The sequence below is a fragment of the Atractosteus spatula genome, chromosome 6 (assembly GCF_055471065.1).
Source record: "Atractosteus spatula isolate fAtrSpa1 chromosome 6, fAtrSpa1.hap1, whole genome shotgun sequence".
Classification (NCBI taxonomy): Eukaryota; Metazoa; Chordata; class Actinopteri; order Semionotiformes; family Lepisosteidae; genus Atractosteus; species Atractosteus spatula.
This window is the reverse complement of record NC_142711.1, coordinates 11,796,623-11,820,971: the sequence shown is the minus strand read 5'-3', so window position 1 is coordinate 11,820,971 and position 24,349 is coordinate 11,796,623. Positions and strand designations below refer to the sequence as shown.

At 37.8% G+C, this 24,349-nt stretch overlaps 1 protein-coding gene across 1 annotated transcript in view; it reads left to right on the top strand.

Annotated features, from left to right (window-relative positions):
• Positions 1–24,349, top strand: part of LOC148831827 (lipoxygenase homology domain-containing protein 1-like) — a 60,406-nt gene that overhangs the window by 19,175 nt on the left and 16,882 nt on the right. Inside the window, exons 13-22 of the mRNA XM_088919084.1 lie at positions 542–694; positions 2,427–2,611; positions 3,309–3,395; positions 5,884–6,016; positions 7,766–7,917; positions 9,446–9,701; positions 11,221–11,462; positions 16,299–16,425; positions 16,545–16,696; positions 20,678–20,870. Coding sequence (XP_088775210.1) covers positions 542–694; positions 2,427–2,611; positions 3,309–3,395; positions 5,884–6,016; positions 7,766–7,917; positions 9,446–9,701; positions 11,221–11,462; positions 16,299–16,425; positions 16,545–16,696; positions 20,678–20,870 — 1,680 coding nt within the window. The remainder of the gene's footprint in view (positions 1–541; positions 695–2,426; positions 2,612–3,308; positions 3,396–5,883; positions 6,017–7,765; positions 7,918–9,445; positions 9,702–11,220; positions 11,463–16,298; positions 16,426–16,544; positions 16,697–20,677; positions 20,871–24,349) is intronic.

Below are 24,349 nucleotides of genomic sequence, written 5' to 3'. Positions count from 1 at the left end.
TAAAGTCAGTAAGTCACAAAAGTCATGATCATATATGATAAGTATGAGACAGAGACTTTCTTGATTTCAAATTATTGTTGATTTACATTTCAAATTAATTTCTAATTACATTTCTAATTAAATACTCCAGTTACTGGAAGTACTCCAGTTACTGGATGTGAATATATCCAATGGAATATATTTAGTCTACTACTATACAGTATTCATGTGTTCTTCAAATATTTTTTTTCAGTTTCTATGTAAAAGATCTCTTGTGTTACATTACATAAAATGTGTGAATAGCATGTTTAGCAATTCTCTAAATGTGAATTTAATTTGACTTGACTGGAAAAAATGCATTACATACTTTATGTTCCACATTATTAGGTTAGTTAATTTGACCGCAGTGAATTTTGAACAATGAATTAATGCCATCTCTCAGTGTTTGTAATGGAGATTACCTCAAGATTATAAAAACAATTATTTCGCAGAATAAAAGAATGTTCTTCTTAGGTTCTTCAGCAGTGTGTGTTTCTACTGTAACTAAAATATTCATTGTCAGCTTTAATGGACTGCACAGATCGTTGGTTTCTGGAGAAGGTGATAGTGGCGGAAGGAGATATGCCCACTACACAGCACACGTTCACGCACAATGATTGGATTGATGCTCACCCAAAGAAGCCAGATGTCTATGAGGTAGTCATGCCTGTGAAAGGTAATCTATCAGTGTTGAGACATTGTGCCTTGTCTTACATTTAGTTAAACTTCCTGCAGGCCTTATACAATAAGCTGGGTTTACAAGAAAGACTGAACATGCAAATCAGTTGCTGGACTAAACTGAAACCAGTGCTTCCTGACCACTTTCAATATGAGCCCATTTCTCTAGGCTTGGGTGTTTGAGCCAGTAAAAAGCCACCTCTTTAGTTGCTGCCGAGCGGTTTGTTGGCATAATGGCTTCAGTGCGTGACTCACATTCTGGAGTTCGAATCGGGGTTCGAATCCTGCTGACGGCATGAGTTCGGTGTGGTGGCCCTGTGGCTAAAGATCTACGCCTGTGGCTGGAAGGTTGCTGGTTCGTGTCCTGTGGCTGGCACAGAATTCCTACTCAGTTTGGCCCCTGAGTAAGGCCCTTAACCCCAACTGCTCCAGGGGTGCTGTATAAATGGCTGACCCTGTGCTCTGACCCCCAGCTTCTCTCCCTGTCTGTGTGTCTTGTGGAGAGCAGGTTGGGGTATGCGAAAAAGACAAATTCCTAATACAAGAAATTGTATATGGCCAATAAAGAGACCTTATCTTCACTCTTAGTTCCAATAATACTGTCTAATGAAGGACCGCATTTGCAAAGACACAGACACCTTCACCCCAGAGCCAGTTTTCTCAGAATCCAATTAACCTCCCAGTATATTTTTGGGTTGTAGGAGAAAACCTGAACCCCCGGCAGAAACACACATGCCCACAAGGAGAACATACAAACTCCACGTAGATAGCACCCGGTGAATTAAACGCAGGGCTCCAGCGCTGTGAGGCAGCAATGCAAATTACAGTGCAATCATGCTGCCACATTAGAACATAAGAAAGGTTACAAAAGAGAGTCATTCGATCAGTCTAACTCTTTTTGTTGTTAATTCGGTTTCTTGAATGGAGCCGTGGTATCAGCTTTAAGAACTTGGCAGTGTAGTTTATTCAAAACTCTCAGCCCTTTTTTATAGCGCCTTCCTTACTCACCTTTACATGCAAGCCTTCATATCGAGCTAAAGTTGCATCTCCCAAGACATTTTGGTAAGTTGCACAGCATGAAAAATGGGGCAAATGACAAATTGCATCGAATGAAATTAAACTGAATGTTGAAGCTGGTTTCCATTAATAACTGACTAAGAATACATGAAAGGCTGAAAACGAGAGCAGGTGTTGTACACAGGATGCTTGTTATTGATGCTAGTGAACTTGCTCTTTATAATCTTGGTGAATCAAATTCCACTGCATTTTATTTGCATTTATAACATTTGTGTCCTGTCGTCCAAGTGTTCTTAGCTTGAATTGGTTGTTTAGCCATCTATATGCACACAAAAACTTCCCACATCTTATTTTTTTATAGTATTTGAAACTACAGCTTTACTGTGTCTAGAATTTACTGTCACATCGTTTCCAACTTTTATTTTTAGCTTGGTAAGTACAGTATATGTAGGAGCCGAATTGATATATTTCACGTGTGAATATCACAATAAATATTTAAAGGAAGACCCATATTTAACGTAAAACATACCCTTAAAAACATGTCTTCGTAGCCACAATTTGTAAAAGTAACTGATGATAAGGACTTACAATGCTAACCTTCAAGCTCATATTTTGCCTTTTATAACAAGGTAACACCTAAGACTTTTATGTAGTCTATTCATAAGCTTTTATTTCCTAAAATAAATCTGAATCACCTTCTTGTAATCCAAAAGAAACTGTTGAAATCAGGTCCGACCCCATTAAAGAGCCTGAAGCTGGAAAAGCAAGACATTGGAACATGTGGGTGAAGTGCTCGCCAGTACCAGAAAGACCAATAGACGTGTCAGTCATTATCTTTGGGGAGAAAGGAAAATCACCCCTGTTAAGAGCTGAAAACTTCCATGATAAGCCATTTCCAGTAAGTGGCCTGTTTTGTGTTCTCTGTGAAACAATGTACAAAACAAATTCTTCAAAAAATGTTCAAAATTAAACGTCGCAGTGTGAAATTGTGTTGGCAGTTTCATAATGTACCCTTATATTTTTATTTGTGTCATGGTATATCTATAAAATTTGCATTTTACAAAATTTAAATTCCAAATATATACATGCCTGTTGGTAAGTAATCAAACTACCATTTTTTTAGCAAAGTGAAATATTTAAGATAGATATATATACACAGTATATATTTTTACATTAAGATTCAACAATTTTTTTTGTCATACCTGCCAGTCGCAGCTACAAAGGATTGAATGAGGAAGGGTGGCAGGACTGCTTTGATCCACTCACCATCCTTACACATGTCACAAGCACCACAAGCCCCATAGCACAGGTTCAGCACCAAAAAGAAGCTCGATAACAGGTCCAAGAGGCTACAGCTGTTGTGGAGAGCCCAGGCTGCCTAATGTCACAATTAACTTGTGCCTTGATCCAGGCTTAAACCTGGGATTACAGAGCTTGGCCTGCAATAGGTATGAGCACCCTTAGAAGTTGAAACACTCATGGGGTTCCTTAAAGTAAAATTAAAGTTTAAATTCTGTGCCCAAGGTTACAGTCATGTGATCGACTTCATTTTACCATCAAAGCTTGAATTGCTCAAAGACTCTTTCCTTTCACAGGTGCACACTGGGGAAATAGGTAACATTCTTAAGGTGTCATTCGTCTCAAAGAGTCCAGAGAAGATTAAAAGTCTGAAGCTAGAGAAGGTAGGGAGATCAAGTTAAATTGTCTCCATTATAATTCCTTTCAACAGCCATATTTCTATTCGATCGATTTTTATCTTTTAGAATAAGGGTGTCCAAGCATGAAGGTGGGTGTTGAAGGTGTGAATACATAAAAACATTATGCTTAATAATTAGAATAGAATTGACCTGCTTTATTAATGAGGAGGTCCAATTGTTCTGTGATGCTTAATGGAGATATTTGCTTTTCTGCAATCTTTTGGATCCTTGAATTGAATCTGTGATTAATTCACTAATATCTTTAGTGTCTTTAGTTTGTTTTGATTAGATTAGAAATAGGATTTTCTATTCACCGTGTGTTTTACATAACTGCTGTTCAGTTTCTTTTTTGAATGAGGCATACTGTACTTCAGAGGAAACTGAACACTACAAGATAAAGACATGATCAGTCAACCTAAAAGCATGCAGAGATTGATAACCAGACAATACTGAAAAGTACTTTGGTGCCATTCTGTCTAGTACTTTGAATGTAAGCAAAAGGATTTTCAAATTAATCCTGTTTCTCACTGGTAGCCAATACAAAGAGGTCAATGTAATCTGCTAAGAGTTACAGGTGCTCTTGGATCTGTGCTGGTTGTAGCTATCAGTACCCTTTGTTTTATAATCCTGTCTAGATGAAATAAAGGCATGAACTACTTTCTCAGCATTGAATAAGGAGAGAAATAATCTAATTTTGGAAATATTTCTTAAGTGATAAATATATTTATTATATTGTATTATTTTAATGGGTCATTGAAAACCACATATAATGGCTAATAATAATAATAATGTTCTAAGTACTTAGAGCTGATTGGTTTGCATTTACAAAGTGTCCCTAAATCCCTAAACCAAAATGTTATCACCATAAGAAAAATTATATGACTAGGTATACACTATATTTGCATATGCTACTGCAAATTACTTATTACAGAATTATATGACTGCAGACTTTAAAGGACTTCTATTGCTGGAGGGTGAAATAACACAAGAAATATTTTTTGGTGGACTACCTGCAGATATCACCACTTAAAGATCTTCATTTCCAAGTTTAAAATTGGACTGAATATAATGAGCTATAAAGATTACATCAGTATAAATATCATTTATCATAACTAATCCATTGTAACTATAATTCCAAGGTTTAGAGAAAGGTCTAAAATAACCTTATTTTGAAAATACTTAACCTTTAGTCTTTACCATAGGCCCTAGGTTAAACTCAATAAATTCTAAAAAGGAAAGAAAAATAATCAGAATGTCTAATCCAAAATAAGGATAAATTGTATCTATATTCTTTTGTAAATGGAACAGTAATATCTGCTCTGGGTGATGAATTCCACCTTTTAAATAATGGAATAAAGTGAAGGTCAGATACAAGTGCATAACACAAATGGCATGGGAAAACTAAGCAAGTCCTGTATACAAACAGATGGAATAGAAAATGTTAAAATTTGTACTAGAGTAAAATAAAAGTATAACATTAGTATTAGGAAAGAGTGGCAGTGTCACCTATTACATTATTAGCTTTTTTTAGTTGTCATACCTTGTATAATATATAATAATACACTTACTGTACATAGCCAGATTTACATAAAACAATATATACTGTATTTATAATAATTCTCTACAATTATATAGCGCTTTTCTGGGCACTCCACTCAAAGCACTTTACGAGTAATGGGGACTCCCCTCCACCACCACAATGTGCAGCCCCACCTGGATGATGCAATGGCAGCCATAGTGCGCCAGAACGCTCACCGCACACCAGCTATCACTGGGGAGGAAAACAGAGTGATGAAGCCAATTTATAGATGGAGATTATTAGGAGGCCATGATTGGTAAGGGCCAATGGGAAATTTCAGTCCATGGAGGAGTTTGGCCAGGACAACAGGGTAACAGGCCTACTATTTTAATGAAATGCCCTGGGATTTTTAATAACCACAGAGAGTCAGAAACTCAGTTTTATGTCTCATCCAAAGGACGGCACCTTTTTTACAGTATAATCTCCCCATCACGATACAGGGTATCAGGACCCTCATAGACTGCAGGGAAAGCACCTTCTTCTGGTTCCTTTAACACCTCTTCCAGCAGCAACCTTAGCTTTCCCAGGAGGTCTCTCCAGACTGACCAGACTCACACCTGCTGAGCTTCAGTGGGTTGCCAGCTGTGAGTTGCAGCGTGACATAGCTGCTGGCAAGTTGAGAATTGTGTTTCAAGAAACCCTTTTATTTTTTTTCCAGAACTTTGCTGCTTAACAGAGTTACATTTTGTCCCATTCTCACTGACAGGTAATAAAGCAATGTGAAAACGGGCAGCTTCCCGGATATTTATTTTTTTCATAAGTGCGTTTGTTTTTCGTTTCAAATTGCATTGCGGGGGTACTTTTTCTGCACCGCTAGGACTAAAGTTTTGACGTTACTGCTTTTTTCCGAAAAAAAAGGAGTATGTTATTAATTCTTTTTCATGACACCAATAGCTGCGCATGAAGGACAGTGTTACAAAGCAAGAGCTGGGATTTGACACTACAGACCGGTGGCTGTTTGAGGAGAAGAGACTGGAGAGCGTGACAGAGCTGGCAGCTGTCAGACCTGACAGGCCTCCTCTCAGAGGTATGGCACATAAATAAAAAGTGACTTAATGTTCAGCGATATATGTGCCTGGAATAGTAATCAACAGAAGACAGTATCCATGCAGATTTGTAATAGTGCAGCTAAAGTGCCCATTGTGTTGGAAAGCTTTGGTTGGGAGTACAGAAATCAATCTAATGGTTTAGTTCCATTGTTGGCCTCAAATGTGCCTTGCCTTGGGATGGAGAAATGTGCTGTTTCTTTTTCAGTCCACAATTAGATTGGATCAAACCAAATCGCATTAACAAAAAGGCTGAATGTCTTCTGTCTGCATTGCAATATTTTTGTGTATTTTACAAAGGTCTCTATTGACATGTGGTTTGCCATTTTTTGATAAGTAAATGGCTTCTGAAGGACAAAGATGTCGTTTCGCATTCCCTTTGATTCTTTGCGATCATGTATAAATAATGAAGTAAATATACTGTCTCTTAACAGAATCCAGTCTAGCTCTGAATGTGCAATTGGTTTTATACCTTCAGAACCAAATTGCAGTGTAACGTGTAACTTTTTGACTCTCTTTTTAAAATGACTTGTTTAATTTCTGCATCTCCACTACAAATGAAATTGATACTAATAAAGCAATGTATTTCATGTGCATGCAGTACCTTTACCTTATAACAACTACATTGTCTTGTAACGCAAACCAACCCTCATTTCTCCTTATTTATAGAAAAGGCAAAACAAAAATGCAGATGGGTGCAGCATATTCCAATTAATGCAATTTCAATACAAATAGCTATGGTAACAGCATGTGTCCAACATTAAACCTTTTCTTAATTACATTCAGACTGGTTGCTCATTTAAATTGTGCTGTTTCAATTGCAGGCAGCTTGTACGTTCTACTTGTATACTACAATGAAGGGTTTGACAGATTTTAACATAAAATTCAGTTACAAGACACAGAATAGGTTGATTAAATGTCTTGAAATGCTATCAGATGAGTTTTTTAACAGAGACTAGAGATGTTTAGGGAATGGCAAAAGCCAAGAAACCTGTTTGTATTACGGAAAGGGACACTGTGAGGGAGGGGTGTGGTAACAGGCATCTTAAAGGAATCAGGTGCATGGGAACACAGGGAAAGTGACTTGATGCAGAAAGGTTGCTTTAATTTCACAGTGCGGAGGGAAATGGACGCAAAGTTCGAGCTGTGTTCAGAGTAATAGCAAATTTATTCGGTTCCTATCTAAATAAAACCCCGTCAGGCTAAGCTGCTTAGAGAATATAAAAGTCTTCACAAGTGCAAAGCCATACTTGACCATTCTGCTGACTTACAGTAGTTGGTCTTATCGTTCAGCTTTCATATTTTGCCTCCTGGCCGACCCTTCAGGAGGATCTGCTTCCTTGCTGAGGCAGCAGGTTATCCATTCTGTCCTTGAGTATCTGTTCCTAAGCATAGCAATGGGTCTGCTTACATTACCTTAATAACTCACTTTATTTGGCTATTTAGGTTATTAATGTGTGGCTTTTTAAAATTTAGATAATGTGAACAGGAGTTTTTCCTTTCTTTTCTATTCACTGCCCAACCTGGACAAATTTTGCCTGTAGAGGAGGCTGTAAATGATGCTTACAAATAAGGAACACTTCCAACAGAGGGGAAAAATATTAGAGAAGTGTGCTTTTACTGAGAACGTGTCGTACATTATAAACTGGAAATCAAGTATTGAGATAAGGTGTTGTGCTAAGTTTCATTCAATCATATTTGATCATGTATCTCTCGTATTTGTGTTGTAGATTTGATTTACTCTGTGAAAGTGCATACAGGCGACCTGCCCGCCGCTGCCACTGATGCCCACATCTCCATTGCACTGTTTGGCGAAAACGGAGACACAGGCGTGCGGAGGCTGACTGATAGTGCTTCTCGAATACTTCTAGACAAGGGGAAGGTGGGTAATGACGCCAAACTGCCGGCTGGTTTTTGCTTACAGTCGGCAGGGTGCTACAGCTCTAGGAGTAGTGCTTCTTCACACATTTTTATTGCAAAAAAAAAAACGATTTGGCAAGAATTTTGGAATAGAATAGCGTGTTGCATTTAAAAATACTACGGTATTGTCCAGCTGCGCGCCTTCTTCGTAGACATAAAAACTTTTGTGCTTTTCCAGCAATATATTACGAAGCAAACTAATTAGACTGCCATCTTTACCTCACTTGGAGATATATCAAACTCACCCTAATATGACTTGTCTACTTGAGCCGGAGTGTAGTGTACTGTTGAGATAGTGAGATATTAACAAGCCCACAGGCAAGATTTGTGCTGCTACCGTAATTCATTTGTGTCTTTACACAGAGCAGTGATTGAAGAAGCGTGTTCGCAGGTAAACGAACAGTCATCAGTCGTTTCATGTTCTAGCCCATCAAAGCGGAGAGAAGTTGCCACGGCGAAAAAATATTCACGTGTTAGTAAAAATGAACGTTTTTACAGTTTTAAAACTCATAAAAGTAAAAATAAATAGGCGACTTTAGTTTTATATTGTATGTATTCTGGATACACTGAAATATACTGGTACACTGAATATTTAGTAGCACACGTATTTAACAGTATGAAGCTTTGAGATATTGCCAAGTTTACCTTATTTAGGTTACTTTGAATGAATGTGAATGAACGCGTTATGTTCCTCGTACTGTACTTTTTGTACTGGGAAAGACGATATGAATTGCATTTAGTAGTACAAAGCGTTGAATTATCAGTGGTATTGCCACGTTTTCCTTAGTTTACTTCGACCGTTTTGTAGTCGAGCCTGCTCAACATGAATGAACACGACGTGTCACTACTTCTTGTGCGGGCACATACGAAATGAAATTCAATTGCATCAGACTGAGAGTGGAGAATGAAAAGGATACGATAGAAAACGATATGGGAGAACGAAAAAACGTAATTATCGCTTAATGAAGATACTGTCGCATACTACGCTTTATCTTCTCTGTTTAATCATATTTTCTCGTGGTATTTATGGTTAAACATAAATTGCATTTATAGTAAGTTAAAATAGAATATGACCCATTACATTGAAAACACCTTCGTTCGTTGTTAAACCCCTAATGAATAAGTTTTAAGTTTGATGACTAATTCAGAAAAACAAGGACCAACCCTGCAGCTACAGTAGACTAATTCATTGAGACAGATTTGCACATTCATCCAGGGAGTTACTGTTCTTAATGTTGGGCAGATGTTCTGTACAGTAAGTACAATAGGTCCTGAGAAATATTTGCGTGAAAGTGACAATGTTGTCCTTCAGTAGATAAACTTTTAGGAAGTATATTTCTTAATTTGAGATTTAATGCAACAGGTTACTCTGACTTGGAAGTAATTTATTTCATGAAATCAATATGAGATGTGCTTGAAATTTTTTTTTCTCCAAATAAAGGTAACCTGTCATACAAACATGATCTATCTCATGATTCTTACTCTCACAGGTCAATGTCTTCTGCCTGAGAGCAGTGGAGCTGGGCTTACCCTCCAAACTGACTGTTGAGCACAGTAATGAGGGCTATGGTGCCGGGTGCTACCTAGATAGAATCACGGTGCAGGCCTCAGCAGACACAGACGCCGAGTTTGTGTTTCCATGCCAACAGTGGTTAGACAGCGGAACTGGTGACAGATGGACAAAACGAGAAATAAAACTCCTTGGAAAAGTCAGCAGCCACAGTAGAATGACAGCAGATCCTCAGGGTGTGTGTCTAAAATCTTTGTGTGTACATGCTTTGAATAAGCTTTAAATGCAGCAGGAAATAACTAAAAGGCAACTGCTCTTGTATCCTCAAGGTTCGAAATTTAGCACACATGGTTAACATTAAATCCTCATAACATTGAAGGACTGTGGGATTACATATTCTTTTTTTTTCTGATATCTGTCTTGTAGCCACTTTATCCAGTGGGTCACTGCTGAGCCAGAGCCTATCTCGGCAAGCAATGGACGTAAGGCAGGATAAACTTTGGAGAGGACACAAGTCCCATCACAGGGCCACACATAGATGCAAACACACACCAGGGCCTGGAAGCCCATTAGCTGCCATCAGGTCTTCAGACTGTGAGAGGAAACGAGAGCACCCAGAGGAATCCCACGTGAGCAAGGAGAGAATATACGAACTCCATGCAGATAGCACCCCAGGAATTGAACCCAGGGTCCCAGTGGTGCTAGGTAGCAAAGCTGCCATCTAAGCAACACAATCAGCTGAGAGAGTCCCTCACCTACAGCACTGAAAAATAGGGTGGGATAGAAATTGTCAGTCTGCAAAGCTCTCAGTGATGGGCACTGATAGTGTTCTGCCCAACATTAAAAGTGCCTGTCCCAGCTAACTAGTGGTATGAGCCAGGCTTAAACCTGAGCCCAAAAGTTTTGAGCTTCACTTGCATTCAGAAGAGTGGCTTTACCAGTTGAGCTACTCTAAAACAAACCCCAGAAATTTTCGTCTGACAAGATTTCTTCTGGTTTGGAGGTTGTAAAGCAGGAAAAAATACACATCAGGCAATTAATCAAAAGGTGATTTGGTAACTCAGAATTTTCTTCTTCCGACTGAAATATGACCAATTCATGTACATGCAAGGTGGAACAAAACAGCATCAGTTAGGAAGACAGAACAGTTGAAGCACAGAAAAGGAACTAACACTCCGTACAGTAAGCTGCAATGATACATCTTTGTATCAGAGGGCATTTTCATCTGTATAACTAAATCTTTTCTGCCTGACACTAGCACTTGTTAACACTGTCAGGTCCTGTTATAGTAAGGTCTGTTATGTTATTTATTTTTATTGATTTTTTTTCCTTTTTCTCTCACTGCTCTGTTTTCTTCATTGGTGTAAGCTTCTTGCCAGGGCTGTCATTGTATATGAGAATTTGTTTTCAGCTGAGATATCTGATTAAATAAAGGCTTATTAAAAGGTACAGTTTTTTATGACTGTGTAACTGAGACCTAATTCAAATGACTGCCTTAATTTAGATGCTTATACGGAACATAAACATGCACACAGTCCACCTCACCCTAATTATTAGTTGAATGATGTCTTTGATCCAGTCTCTCCCAAATGATTTTCCAGGACTGAAAGAGAACTTAATAAAGTGCAAACATAAAAAATCCATCACAGCCCAGCTATTAAAAACACATTTTGAATGGATAGTTTAACTGCGCATGAAATGTACTTGTTCTATGTCTCACCATTTTTGAAATGATATTTGCTTTATTTTCCACAGGCACATGGGACATCCATGTTTTCACTGGTGCCTCTTCCAGCATTGCTGTGGATTCAGAGGTAATCCTGGAAGTGTGTGGAGAGAGGGGCATGTGCTCTTCCCTCACTCTTCCAGGGAACAAGCTCAGACCGGGACAGATGTTTCAGACCGTGACAGAAATTGATCGGAAAAATGGAGCGATCCTTAAAATTCGTCTCCAAGCCATTGAGGCCAGGGAAGGTGGAGTCTGGTACTGCAAAGAGGTACTGTAGCTACAGCTCTTTTTCCACACGATTCTGGTACTCGTGTTCCTTATTCTTAACAGCCGTTTTAGATTCTCTTTTAATTCCTTTGAGTCACAGTCCAGTTTTGAATCCCAGTTTTGAAATATTGCAAAGGACTTATAGCAGGATAACATAACAAAACATAAAAACATAATAATGGTTGGTCGTGAGTAGCTAATTGATCCAAGGTTCTCCATGAGCTGTTTCTTGAAAAAAGACAGGGCTTTGACTTCAGCAACATGGCTTTGTAGCTTGTTCCAGACTCCAACCACCGTTTATGTAAAAAGTGCTTCCAGTTCTTAATTTTAAATGCCCTTCCACTCGAGTTCAAGTTCAAGTTCACGTTTATTTGTCATTCCAGCCATATACAAGTATAAAGTTGAACAAATTATCGTTCCCCCTGGTTCACGGTGCAAATACAGACAGGACACTGACATAGACATTGTAGACAGGAGGCACATAGTGCAAAGTGCAAATAGTGCAAATTACTAAGGCAAAACATAATACAATATACACAACACACTGGGGGGATTTAAACCCCGTTTCTGGAATTGGACTGGGTGCAAGTAGATTCCAGGGTGTTGAGGAGCCTGACAGCCTGTGGGAAAAAGCTGTTACAGAGTCTGGTGGAGCTACTGTAGCCCACATACTGCGATATCTTTTTCTAGATGGAAAAATCGTTTTCCATGTAGAGTAGTTTCCATCTATGCTTTCTGGTTAACATTCCACTGCTGATCTTTAAGAGGCCCACTGGGTTTGTCAGTAACCTTAAGGATTTTGAATATTTAAATAAGGCTCCCCTGTAGTAAAAAGATGATTAATTTATTTTAGCCTTTCATAGCACTTCCTTTAATCCCAGAAATGTCTTAGATAACTCTTCTCTAGACTGACTCTGTGCAAGTAATAACTTTTTTTGTAATGTGCCTAAAATTGTATATATTAGGCGGTTCCATAGTGTAGCAGTTATCATGTCTGCTTTACGCGCAGAAGGTCTTGGGTTCGGGCCCCAGTGGAACCAAGCACTTTGTAACTCAAAAAGAGCTTGTTTAAGCCAGCAGCAATATCACCCTTCAACTCACAACTGGCAACCCATTGAAGCTCACCAGGTGTGAGCCTGGTCAGTACCTGGATCGGAGACCTCCTGGGAAAAACTAAGGTTGCTGCTGGAAGAGGTGTTAGTGGGACCAGCAGGGGACGCTCACCCTGCAGTCTGTGTGGATTCTAATGCCCCAGTATAGTGACAGGGACACTATGCTATGAAAAGGCACCGTCCTTCGAATGAGACATAAAACCAAGCTCCTGACTGGCTGTGGTAATTAAAATCCTGGGGTGTTTCTCAAAAAGAGTAGGGGTGTTACCCTGGTGTCATGGACAGAATTCTCATTGGCCTTTACCAATCATGGCCTCCTAATAATCCCCATCTATGAAATGGCTTCATCACTCAGTTCTCCTCCCCACTGATAGCTGGTGTGTGGTGAGTGTACTGGTGCACCTTGGCTGCTGTTGCATCATCCAGGTGGGGCTGCACATTGGTGGTGGTGGAGGGGAGTCCCCATTTCCTGTAAGCGCTTTGAGTGTCCAGAAAAGTGTATATATAAGTGTAAGCAATTATTATTATACAATAGTCCACTGTATATATCTCTGTCTGTAAATTTATCATAAAAGTATTATCAACTGACAGTAAAATGAAGCATAGTTTAATTGAACAGAATAGAGCCCCTTCTGTAAAAAACATTTTGCAAAATTATCATCTTTTTATACATTCTTTCCATTTTTAAAATATTATAAACATTTAATATTTTGTGTTGTGTTAAGTATTTCAGCGTTCAAAAGTTCCACAAAAGTCTATGTAATATTATCATTCTAACTGCATTATATTATAAAGTTCTTTAATCTTTTTCTTTTAATACAATTTCAACATGGTTAAATTTCCATATCAGCAACAATCCTACCTCATAAATTTCACAAATAAATACATCTTTAAAATATTTATCTAACATATTTCAACCTCATTCCTGACTGTTTTATATACAGTATATTAAATGGACTAACGAGTCTATTAGTATCAGTTGAACAATCTTCACTAGGATGACAAATTCAATCAGGCAAACAAAACTGGCAAATGTAGCAGTTTCTGATTCCAATTATCCTTCTAAAAGACTTGATGGAAGAGTGTGATTACTGGGAATAGACGAAACCAACAATTAATAAAAGTAGGAAGTACTTCCATAGTAATAAATGTAAACTAAATTATGATTATTAGAAACATACTGTCTAAAATTACCAATGAATGTTTGATACGTTTCTTTTTTATTCAGTTCTGGAGTATTACAATGGAATGAAATGCAAAACTTAATCCTAGTGTTAATCTGTGAGCATTACACACATGTATAAGATGTAATCCTGTTTGTTTAAATAAAATCGATTGTGTTTGGTGTGTTTACTAAGAAAGTCAGAAGCAGGAAAATAAGTTGTTATTGTTTGTCCTTAGTAATAAAATAATTAACTGGAATAAGCTCTATGCCTTTTAATGTAGCAATAAGAGGTCAGGAAATGGTACAAGATAAAAAAAACAGATATTTGTCCTAAAACATGATTCCTCTAAGCAGCTGAACTTCTAACCTGTGGCCTGTTTGGTTTCATTCTTTGCTGGCAGCACTCAGCTCTCTGGTGTTCAAGAGAGCCGAGGTGGACTGAAGAGTTTTTTTCCTGATTGCCAGGAGCTATTTAAAAGAAAACAGGAACAGCTGCACTTCAGTGACTTCAGGAATAAAACAGACAAGACAATAGTGAAATGCACATTCCTCGAGTAATTAGTCACAGTACTTACAGTAAATTTTGCATGGTTGTGAGGTAGAAAGTAAATATTGAAATTGAAATATTGAAAGCATGAATCAAAACCAATCCATTTTGCTCCCGCTTTATCCAATACAGTGTCGTTTGGGGTTGTCAGAGCCTATCCCAGCAAGCAACGGGATAATACATCCTGGACAGGAAATCAGTCCATTGCAAGGCAGACACACGCGTATATGATCACATCAGGGTCACTTTTCCAGGAAGACAGTTAACCTTCCAGAATGTCTTTGGACTGTAGGAAGAAACCCATATGAACCTGGGGAAGGACATAAAAACTCCATGCATATAGCACCCCAGGTTTAGAATTGAACTCAGAGCCCCATCTTTGGGAGGCAGTGATACTAACCACTGTGCCACTATCCCAGCTGTATTAAGAATTATTATTTTTTTAAATTTAGAATGTTATAATTTCATAACCATCTGCAAACCAGGCAACGCCACATAGGGGAGAACGAGAACTAGGACCACTGTTCTTCCAGTAAACTCTCTAGAAGTCACAAAGGCAATTCAAAAGACTGGGCAAATACCTGGCAGAAACACCTCAATGTAGACAAGTTCAGATTATTAGATGCAGGTAGCAAAAACATAAACGAAAGATACAAAATATTTGTATTTGAAGGAGCTATTTATGAACGAAGATCTCATGACATATTTTACCTAACGTGAGAAAAACAATAGAAATGGTAAGCAGAAAGGAAGGATGTGCTTTTAAAAGCATATAATTCAGATCTGCATTAAAGATCTCAATTAAAATGGTGAAACACACCTGCCAGAAATCCAGTGGTCTTCTTCTGAGTTACCAGTGAAGCACGAGCCACAGGGCACAAATGAAAGTGCATTTAAAATTGAGAACACCAGGTACTGTTCTTGTTTGTGAAAATGGGATGTGGAGGTCAGGAACAAATTATCCAACCACGCTGTTGAAGCGGATACGCAATTAAAAAAGGTGGATGAGATCCTTGGTTCCATTAGCTGCTAGCAACCAAAAGGGCTTAAGGAGCCAAAAGGTATTCCTCTTGTTGGTGAGCATTCTTATGTTCAAGCAGCACGAGGTCGTGCGTTGTCCTACTGGAATGCTGTCATTCAGAATAAGCCAAGAAGAATGCACAAGAGAGGACCTTGTTTACCACAGGATTGTTGATCATTACAATTTGAGTTCTGTAACAATGACGCTCTCCTTCCCAGACTACAACACTTGGATCTCCCTGTCTATTGGTACACAACGATTTCCCTTAGTATTCTTACCATGTTCCACAATCGCTAACATCCATCAGGATAGTCTACACTAAACATTGATTCATCGCTAAAAGAGGACTTTATTCTATTGCTGGCAAGTCCAGCTCACACCACCTCATTCTGTTGCATCAATGGACACTGGAACCCTGTGTGGTCATCTGGCCAGCAGATCTGTTTAGCTGTATCCTGACAGCTGGACTGCAGATGCTAAACTGATGGATTGTTGCCTCCTGGTGTTTCTGATGCAAAAACTAGAACAAAGACAGAGCATGGTCATGTGTTTTGATATCACCCTGATTGTAGTTCAGGTGGTTAGCTGCGTCAGCAGGCGTAGGCTACAAATGAACAAATAATAGGTAAATTTCATGCTGAAAAGAGAAGAAAGAAAACACAACGTTTCAGCTGTGGAGCCTGCTTCGGTCATGAGCAAGTCACCTTGATTGTGGTTTGTTATTGCTCCCAGAGAGGAACAGTATTATAATTTAATTCAGCCTCCAACATACGACTGGAATGAAAGCCATGACTTTCACTAGGTTTGATGTTCATCAGGTTAGAGCATCTCATCACCTGTGCCCAGTGAGCTCTTTCAACAATTAGTTGATTTTCTGTTTAAATACACGGCAGTCACAAACGATCCATTAATCAAAATGATGCCAAAATCTTTCAATCAATACTTCATTCTTCTAAAATATACCTGTGAATGTTTCTTTTTTTCCTTTATAGATTAAACTTCAGAACAGAAATACAAATGAAAAAATTGAATTCCCTGTGCTTCGATACTTGGGTGACAAGGAAGAAAACCTTGTGCTAGAGCTGCCTGTGATAAGGAAAGACAGTGATTTACTAAAAGGTACAGTTTACATTTTAGTGCAGAATTTTAGTTTTTAATTTTTGGTGTTGCCTATTATATGTTACTAACATTATCCATAATGAATTTGAAGTTGTTGTTCTTGTTATAATATTTTACAGTGAAAGACTACACTGTGATTGTTACTTCTGGACCTGCCTCTGAGTATGAAACAGAACCAGACGTATTTGTCACTCTTTGGGGGTCACTGGGGGACACAGGCAAAAGACGACTGCCAAGAAGAAGAGGCAGCTCTCATTTTAACAAAGAAAAGGTATTTGAGGAGAATCACTCAAATATTAAGATACAGACATAGACAAATAAGAAGATTTTGGCCGTTGGCCAAAATTAGAAACTGAGCCTTTTTCCATCAGTGTTTTGTTTTTTTTAGTTCAAGGCAATTCATTACTTTAAGGAAAGAGACATCTCTTTCAAGTCTTGCAAAGAAATACTGTACACCACAGAACTACAGCGCCCTCCAAAATATTGGGAGAGTAAAGACAGAATGATTAGTTTTGCTTCACAGGCAGGCAATTTGTGTATCATGTGGTCATCAAATAATCTTGGCTAATTATTATGTTTATATCTTATAATTTGAGAACAAAACCATACTAGTTCAACCCTGTGATTAAATATGTCAGGTATTGGGAAACATTCACTTTAAGTAAATTTCAGTGTAAAAAAAGTGTGCAACCCAAGTCACCAAGGTCCTTGTGTAATTTTTTTAGATGTGTTAAGAACCCACTGTGAATTCTTGCCTATTCAAGGGGTGTTCTGACTTCAGTTTTGGCATCAACCAATAAGTTCAAAACATTTTCTTTTACTTAAGAAAGTGAGTTCGTTTTAGAGATGGCCACGCATACCCAGGCCATAACATTACCTCTACCAGGCTTCAGAGAGGAGGCGGGTCTCCACTGCACATCCAAAATTCCTTTTCCTTTTCACACTTGAATCTTTCCCTCACTTTTGTAAAGATTTATCTTGTTTTCATCTGTCCATTAAACATAGTTTCAGAACTGCCTCTTCACTTGCACTTCAGAGGAAATTTTAATCCATTTTTTTCTGTTCTTGGTGCTGATAAGATGTTCACAACTTGTACTGTCTCATTCTTCGGCAAACTGTGGACTTTTGTACTTTCATCCCAGCAATTAGAAGTTTGTTGGTGATTTCACACCCAGTTGTTTTGGATTTTCCTTGGAAGCTCTGATATTTTTTCTGTCATCGACTGCAGAGTATGCTTGGCTAACCAAGTCCTTTCCTATTGGTAGTTATACCTGTGGTTGCCTTTCTTCTTCAGTATACAGTATATCAAATTATTGATTTATGTATGTACAATTTCTTGTGCTGTGGTTCTGATTGAATTTTCTTTTCTTTCAGCTTCAAAATTGCCTGTGTACTTTAACAGAAAATGCTTTGATTTTCATTGTGACTTTTGATATTGACTGCCAAACACTGAAGTCAAAGCAAGACTGGTTGATAGCTTGTTCACATCTCTTTTGTAAACCTAATTACCCAACAACAGACACTTGAATAACAATAAACACTGACAAACATGACAGCCATTTGACCCAAAACGTTTGTTTCTTCAAAATAAACAGGTTAAAGATGAACAATTTGTTTAATTGACCCAAGATATAGAATTGAATTTATTTATTCATGAGAAACATTAATTTATTAGAGCTCAAAATGAAAATCCAGTTTAAACTTCACTTCATTTATAATTCTATTTTCAGAAAAAAATGTGTTTAAAGTGGGTGCTCCTGTATTCACTATATGATTATTTATGCTTTACCGTTTTATGTTTTAGGTTTGCCCATTTTCATATTCTTGAACTCAAATATGAATGATTTACAAACATGCAAATTAATCTGCACTGATTTGTTCTTTACATTCCCAGCAAAGGACCTACTCAAGCTAAGCTAGTTCTTCATAATAAATGCTGTTAGCATGACAACCACGCTTACATTGTTTACTGGCAGAAACTGTATTGTATACACATCTTATAGTTTATGATAAACTGGTAGTTGCCATTCACATTTTGTTTTCAGGAGAGGAAAGAGGAAAGCTATCATTTAATAATGGAATTAGATAATGGTGTGGTACAGTGGTCAGTATTGCTGGGGCCCTGGGATCAATTCCTGGTGTACTACAGTATCTCCTTAGAGACAAACTACTTGTTTGTTTTTCCCATTTTTGCCGGGTATTCTTGTTTCCTCCCATAGTCCAAAAACAAACTTGGACAATAGGTTGAGTGGCTCCTGTAAAAATTTGCCCTGGTGCGAGTGTGTGAATGTTTTTGTCGGTGTGCTGCAGAAAGCTGCCTTCTAGTCCAGGGTGTTTCCTGCCTTGCACCTGCTGCTTGCCAGGATAGGCTGCAACATCATGAATCGGATAAAGTGGTTTAGAAAATGGATGGATGGATGAGTTTGATAGTTATAATGTATAAAAAAGAGGGTCTAAAATAGTTATATGGTATTTACAGTAAAAAGTAAAGGGTGACGGTTATAAAGAATTGATAGCATTTAGACCTCACTTTCTTTACTTAAGACAATATTTTATTGTTCATATCCTTTTATTATTTCTTTTATATAAAGTAATAGTCATACAGAGCCAAATTAATCCATAGGGCTTTCAGTCAACAGATTTCTGATGATTCATGTCGACAACAGTCCTAAAATAAATGTAAATTTGTTTCATCATAAATCCATGTGAAAGTGATAGGATCTTGAAGAAAATAATACATTCTATCTGAAAATATAAAATGCTCAATCATTAGATTTTAAAAGTTTTAAAAAATATGTATATAAAATAAAAATTTAAAGGTTGGTTTTTTATCTGAAGGCACATTTTAGAGACAATGCTGTTTCTAAAACTTCATATTAAAACTTCCCTATGAAAAAATACAGTGTAATCATCCTAATCCTGACATTTTAATAATTAATTATGCAATTCTGGATTGAATATGATTATGAAATACCCATTGAAGATAACAGTGCTCTCATCCCCATGATTTTCACTGATTGTTGCCTTCTGAGTTGAAATGACAGAACATGTGATAACACAGAAATACTGTATGTGTTTGCATACAGTACTTTTATCACCACCACAAATGTCAGTCATGCCTTAACTTCACTGGTTATCTCTCTGGTAGTACAAATGTCAGTCATGCCTTAACTTCTCTAGTAGTTGCTTAATTATATTAAGTAGAAGATTATTCCTCTGGTCCTTGTGCAATGTTTCATGCAGTCTGTGACACAATGTTTGAATGCATGTGTTCATGCTAATGGCAGACAGAGCTAGTATTGATAGGGATTTCAACACTTTAAGATTAAGATCACTTTATTGGCCATATACAATTTCTTGTATTAGGAATTTGTTTTTTCGCATACCCCAGCTTGCTCTCCATGAGACACACAGACAGGGAGAGAAGCTTGGGGTCAGAGCACAGGGTTAGACATTTATACGGCACCCCTGGAGCAGTTAGGGTTAAGGGCCTTGCTCAGGGGCCCAACGGAGTAGGTTTCCTGTGCCGGCTGCGGGATATGAACTGGCAACCTTCCAGCCACAGGCGCAGATCCTTAGCCACAGAGCCACCGTACCGTACTTACTGTACATAGGGTGTTTACTACTGTAATTTGAATGTAGGATGTGACCCAACCCACACATTACTTGGAGATGTCCTTGTGAGAGCAAAATGTTTTCAAATAAAGAAAAATAGCACAGTTAAAACTTTTTGAATAAACATAACTTCATCATATTTTTAATAAATTTATTTTTTTGGTCTTGGTGCTGCACTTCTAAACTGTTTCATTATAATGTTAAATTATACATAGGCAAATATGCTGTAGTGTATAAGTCTATACACTTAAACACTACAGTAGCAACATTCCAACAAATTGCTAGAAATCCTATTTTTTTACTTTTTAATCCCTTATCTTATATACAGTAGACTGAAATTCCTCTCCCTCTGTTTAAATTGCTTGGTTTAACAAGAGCACTGTGGTGCAGGATTTATCTTATAAGACTTGTTGAATATGCTTGAGTAGGGAGCTCCATTAGCATTTGCTTGTACAAGCTGTACAAGTAAAGGGTTCCATGCTGAAAGGTAAAGAAAAGAAACTACATATTGGCTGTGGAGCCTACACACCTGAAAAAGGCTCCACAACCCAAATATAGTGTTTTTTTTATCTTTCACCATTTAATCAAATTTGTCCTATTTGTTTGTTCATGAATATGACCAGTTATTGATTTCCAGGTGTATGTGTTCCAAGTGGAAGCAGTGGATATTGGACTCTTGGAAGAAGTGGAGGTGGAAAAGGGACGAGGTTCAGACTGGTACCTCAAGCAGATCGTAGTGAAGGAGGGGGTCTACGTGGAGAAAGAGGCTGTCTGTGTGACAAAGACATGGCTGAACAACAGAAAAAGACATCTAAAATTACCTTTAAACGGTGAGTGTTAAGACTCTTTCTGAAAGCTTTAAAATATATATTCTTATATATATTCGTCTTAGGTTTCTACCTACAGAGTTGATGTAAAACAAGACTTTTTAAAGAATATGTCTAAAACAAATAAGTAAAGGTTTATTCCATGCTGAAGAAGGCTCCACGGCTGAAACATTGTGTTTCTTTTCTTCTCTTTTCAGCACGAAATAAACCTTTACTTGTTCCTTTACAGCCTATGCATGCTGACGCAGCTACCTTCTGGAATTGTCTAAAATGAAGTTTGGTTCTTTTTTTTAGTTTTTGGTGTGAAATGTTGATAAAATTTCAACAAATATTAAAGGTTGATATTTATAAATGCTGACATATATTATAAATGCTGACTGATATTTTTTATCCAGATCAAAAGGAAACAATGGGCAATAGAAATAAGGTACACCCCACAAAATCCATTGATGAATTTGAGAGACAAGGTTACCTGGTTGAGGCTGATTCATTAAAAGTAAATCTTATCCACAATGGAGTAACATTTACAGCAGGACTTTGAAAAAGAGTAAGATGAGGACTGAAGGACTGATTTTCTCAATGACAATACTAGTCTGACCACACTGAAGAGATTTTCTTTTCTTATTACTTTTAGTTATGTAATGCCTGAATAACCCTTCCCCGTTATTCTGCAGAAAATGACAAAATGATGTATGCAAAGGAGAATGATAAGTAGAGATAATGACCTGAATTGTATTCATAACTTATTCACGCAGATATGACAAATGCTTACTACACCATAAAATGACTAAAAAACCCATTGAGTACTAAATACTGAAGGTGAAGAGAACAGAAATTACCACATCAGGAGAAGTGATATGAATCAGTGGTATTTACAAAGCTACATACTGTACATACAAAACTGTCAATTATGTTTTACCAAGTGGTACAGTATATGTTCATATTCTCAGCTCTAACCCACAAATTCCTTTATGTGTATAACTTTGGGTGGAGTCCATAGAAAAGATCCTTAAGTCTTTCATATTTTGACAGTGAAATTTGGGATTCTTTACTGAGTGCTACAGAGTGATGTTTTGAAATGAGTTTCTTCTCTCCATAGAGCAAAGCAGTGGCATAAATGCATCTTTTCCTGCTATGCTTTGAAATCAAACATTTTTAAAAGGGTTTTTTTAACATCAGGATAACCTTTTGTGTTAGCATGAATGTTGTTTTTAGGAGTAGAGTTTTGGGCAGATACCTAAACACAAAATGAAAGAAAGACATGCATGGTGCTAGAATATTTGTAACACTAACACAGTGCAGGTTCCACATGCCACAATGTGTCTGTCTTACTCGTTCAGCAGGCACGGAGCTCAGTCAAATTTAGAACAAACTCTTTCAAGCAGATGCACAGATCTAACTCTACAAATTAAAAATGAGGTTTTGATTCTAAGATAAGGAATGTGAAATTGCTAGCTATTCCAATTTACACAGTAGGTCTTTGTGTTCCACAATCTGCAAGAATTTGATGAAACCTGTGTCATGGATGGGATCCCCTAAATGCAAGATAATTTCAGTTTTTGTAGCCAACTACAGCACCTAGCAATTTTAAAAGGTGCTTTAAATTGCCCAGAACCTGTAATCCTCCCTCGGACCGGACAGGACACTCATCCTACACAGTATCTCATTTGACTTCAGTCTACCTAGTCTTTAATCACACAGAACCCATGACGCAATCTATCCACAAGAGACACTTACTCATAGAGCACTACGAGAACCCCATGGACCCCAGTTACAAAACCAATTTTTCAATGGGAAAGTCCAGAAGCATTATTTTCCGGAACCAGCTCTGGTTGGTGTCCTGGAGTGTCTCCTTCTGCCACAGCAAAGCAACTCCATGTACTGTAGTCTTAGGCATAATCTCTGGTCTTAGCTCTCCTGAACAATGTGTTCCCTCATGTTCATCTCAGGTAGGTGGGAGAGGAAGATGATGCCAGAGCCTTCTTCAGCTGCTCTCTGAAGAGTCTCTGGTGTCTGAGCCCATCGTTGAAATCTATGTCTCTCTGTCTGCTCTCTTCCTTTGCAAACTCCCCATGAGATCTCCTGACTGGGGCATTTTGAAGCTCCCTTAACCAGGGCTCATGACTCATTCCCAGGGGGGTGGAAGTGTCTCGTTGATGCCTTGGCTGTGAGCACAGTTACTGTAACTGCTCAGGGCCCATTGAGATACTGGTTGCAGACAGATGGCCCAGGTGTAATGAAGCATTATGTATTTGCACCCTGTTCCAGAGATGCACTTTCAGTCCAAAGCCCATTCAGACCTGTCTCGCCATCCCACATCACTTCTGAACTGTGGTAATTAATAAGTGTCTGCCCAAGGACCTGAAATCAAAGACAAGGGAGTCCAAATATACCATGCTTACAGAGACACTGACCAATCTACAGTATGCAGTTTAAGAACACCATAGCCCCAGACCCTTTGTCCAACACCCATTTTTTCACTCTGTGTTACCTGCAGTACTGAACAGCTGCAGTGATTATTTTTCTTATGCTCTCTTCCTCTCTCTTATTACACAGCTGTGCACGTCTTAGACACAATCAGATGTTTAAATGTATGTTATGAGCACCAACAGTTTACTCAAAGCTTTATTGATTTGTTATTAGTTCAGCATATTTTAAGAGGAGACTTGTCATTTAGCAATCCACAGTGATCAGAATCTTCAAAATACATGATTACAATAACTCAAGGTAAACTATACACAAGTAGCGAAGTTCATATTAAAATATATATGCCATATTACCTTATTTTTCCATGAATATCATATGGTCTTTTCTACACCTTCATAAGCATGAAAGGCTGCTGTGTTTAACTGTATTGACTGCGAGTTAATACAAAATGGCTAAAAGTTCAGTAGATGATCACTGTAGACATGTAAAGATGGAAAATTGAAATTATTTCCAAAAGATATTTGCTGTGTTTTTACTAACTCTCAGTATATATGCTATTGCTGTCATCATGTGCTAAATACCTTTATCTGCTGTAAATCAATATCAGCCCTGCAGGGCTTGTATGCTAATTTTTATATGCATATTTCTGAGTTTAATAATTTAAATAAGTACAATTTTAGAGACAGTGCATACTGCATGCAATTCCCATTTTTCCTCCATTTTTACAAGATTTTTATAATATCAAAAGCAATATGAACAACAAAAATGTTGTGTGGGGTATACTGTATATACGGCACACATGTAGTATTCTATCCAATAATGCTCAATACCTCATCTATCATGTACTATTAAGCTAATATTTTAATTTGTCATATCAGGCTGTAAGTAGGTACTGTAAATGATTTTACAGGCCAATAAATATCCCAAGTTTCTGGGCTGAAACTAGGTAAGTCCTTAAGGCTTAGGTCAGGAGTCTCCAACACCAGTTTTGAGAAGTCCCTGATAAGCATGTTTTCTAAGTCACTATTAAATTTAGGTTCTAAAGACCTCGAGAT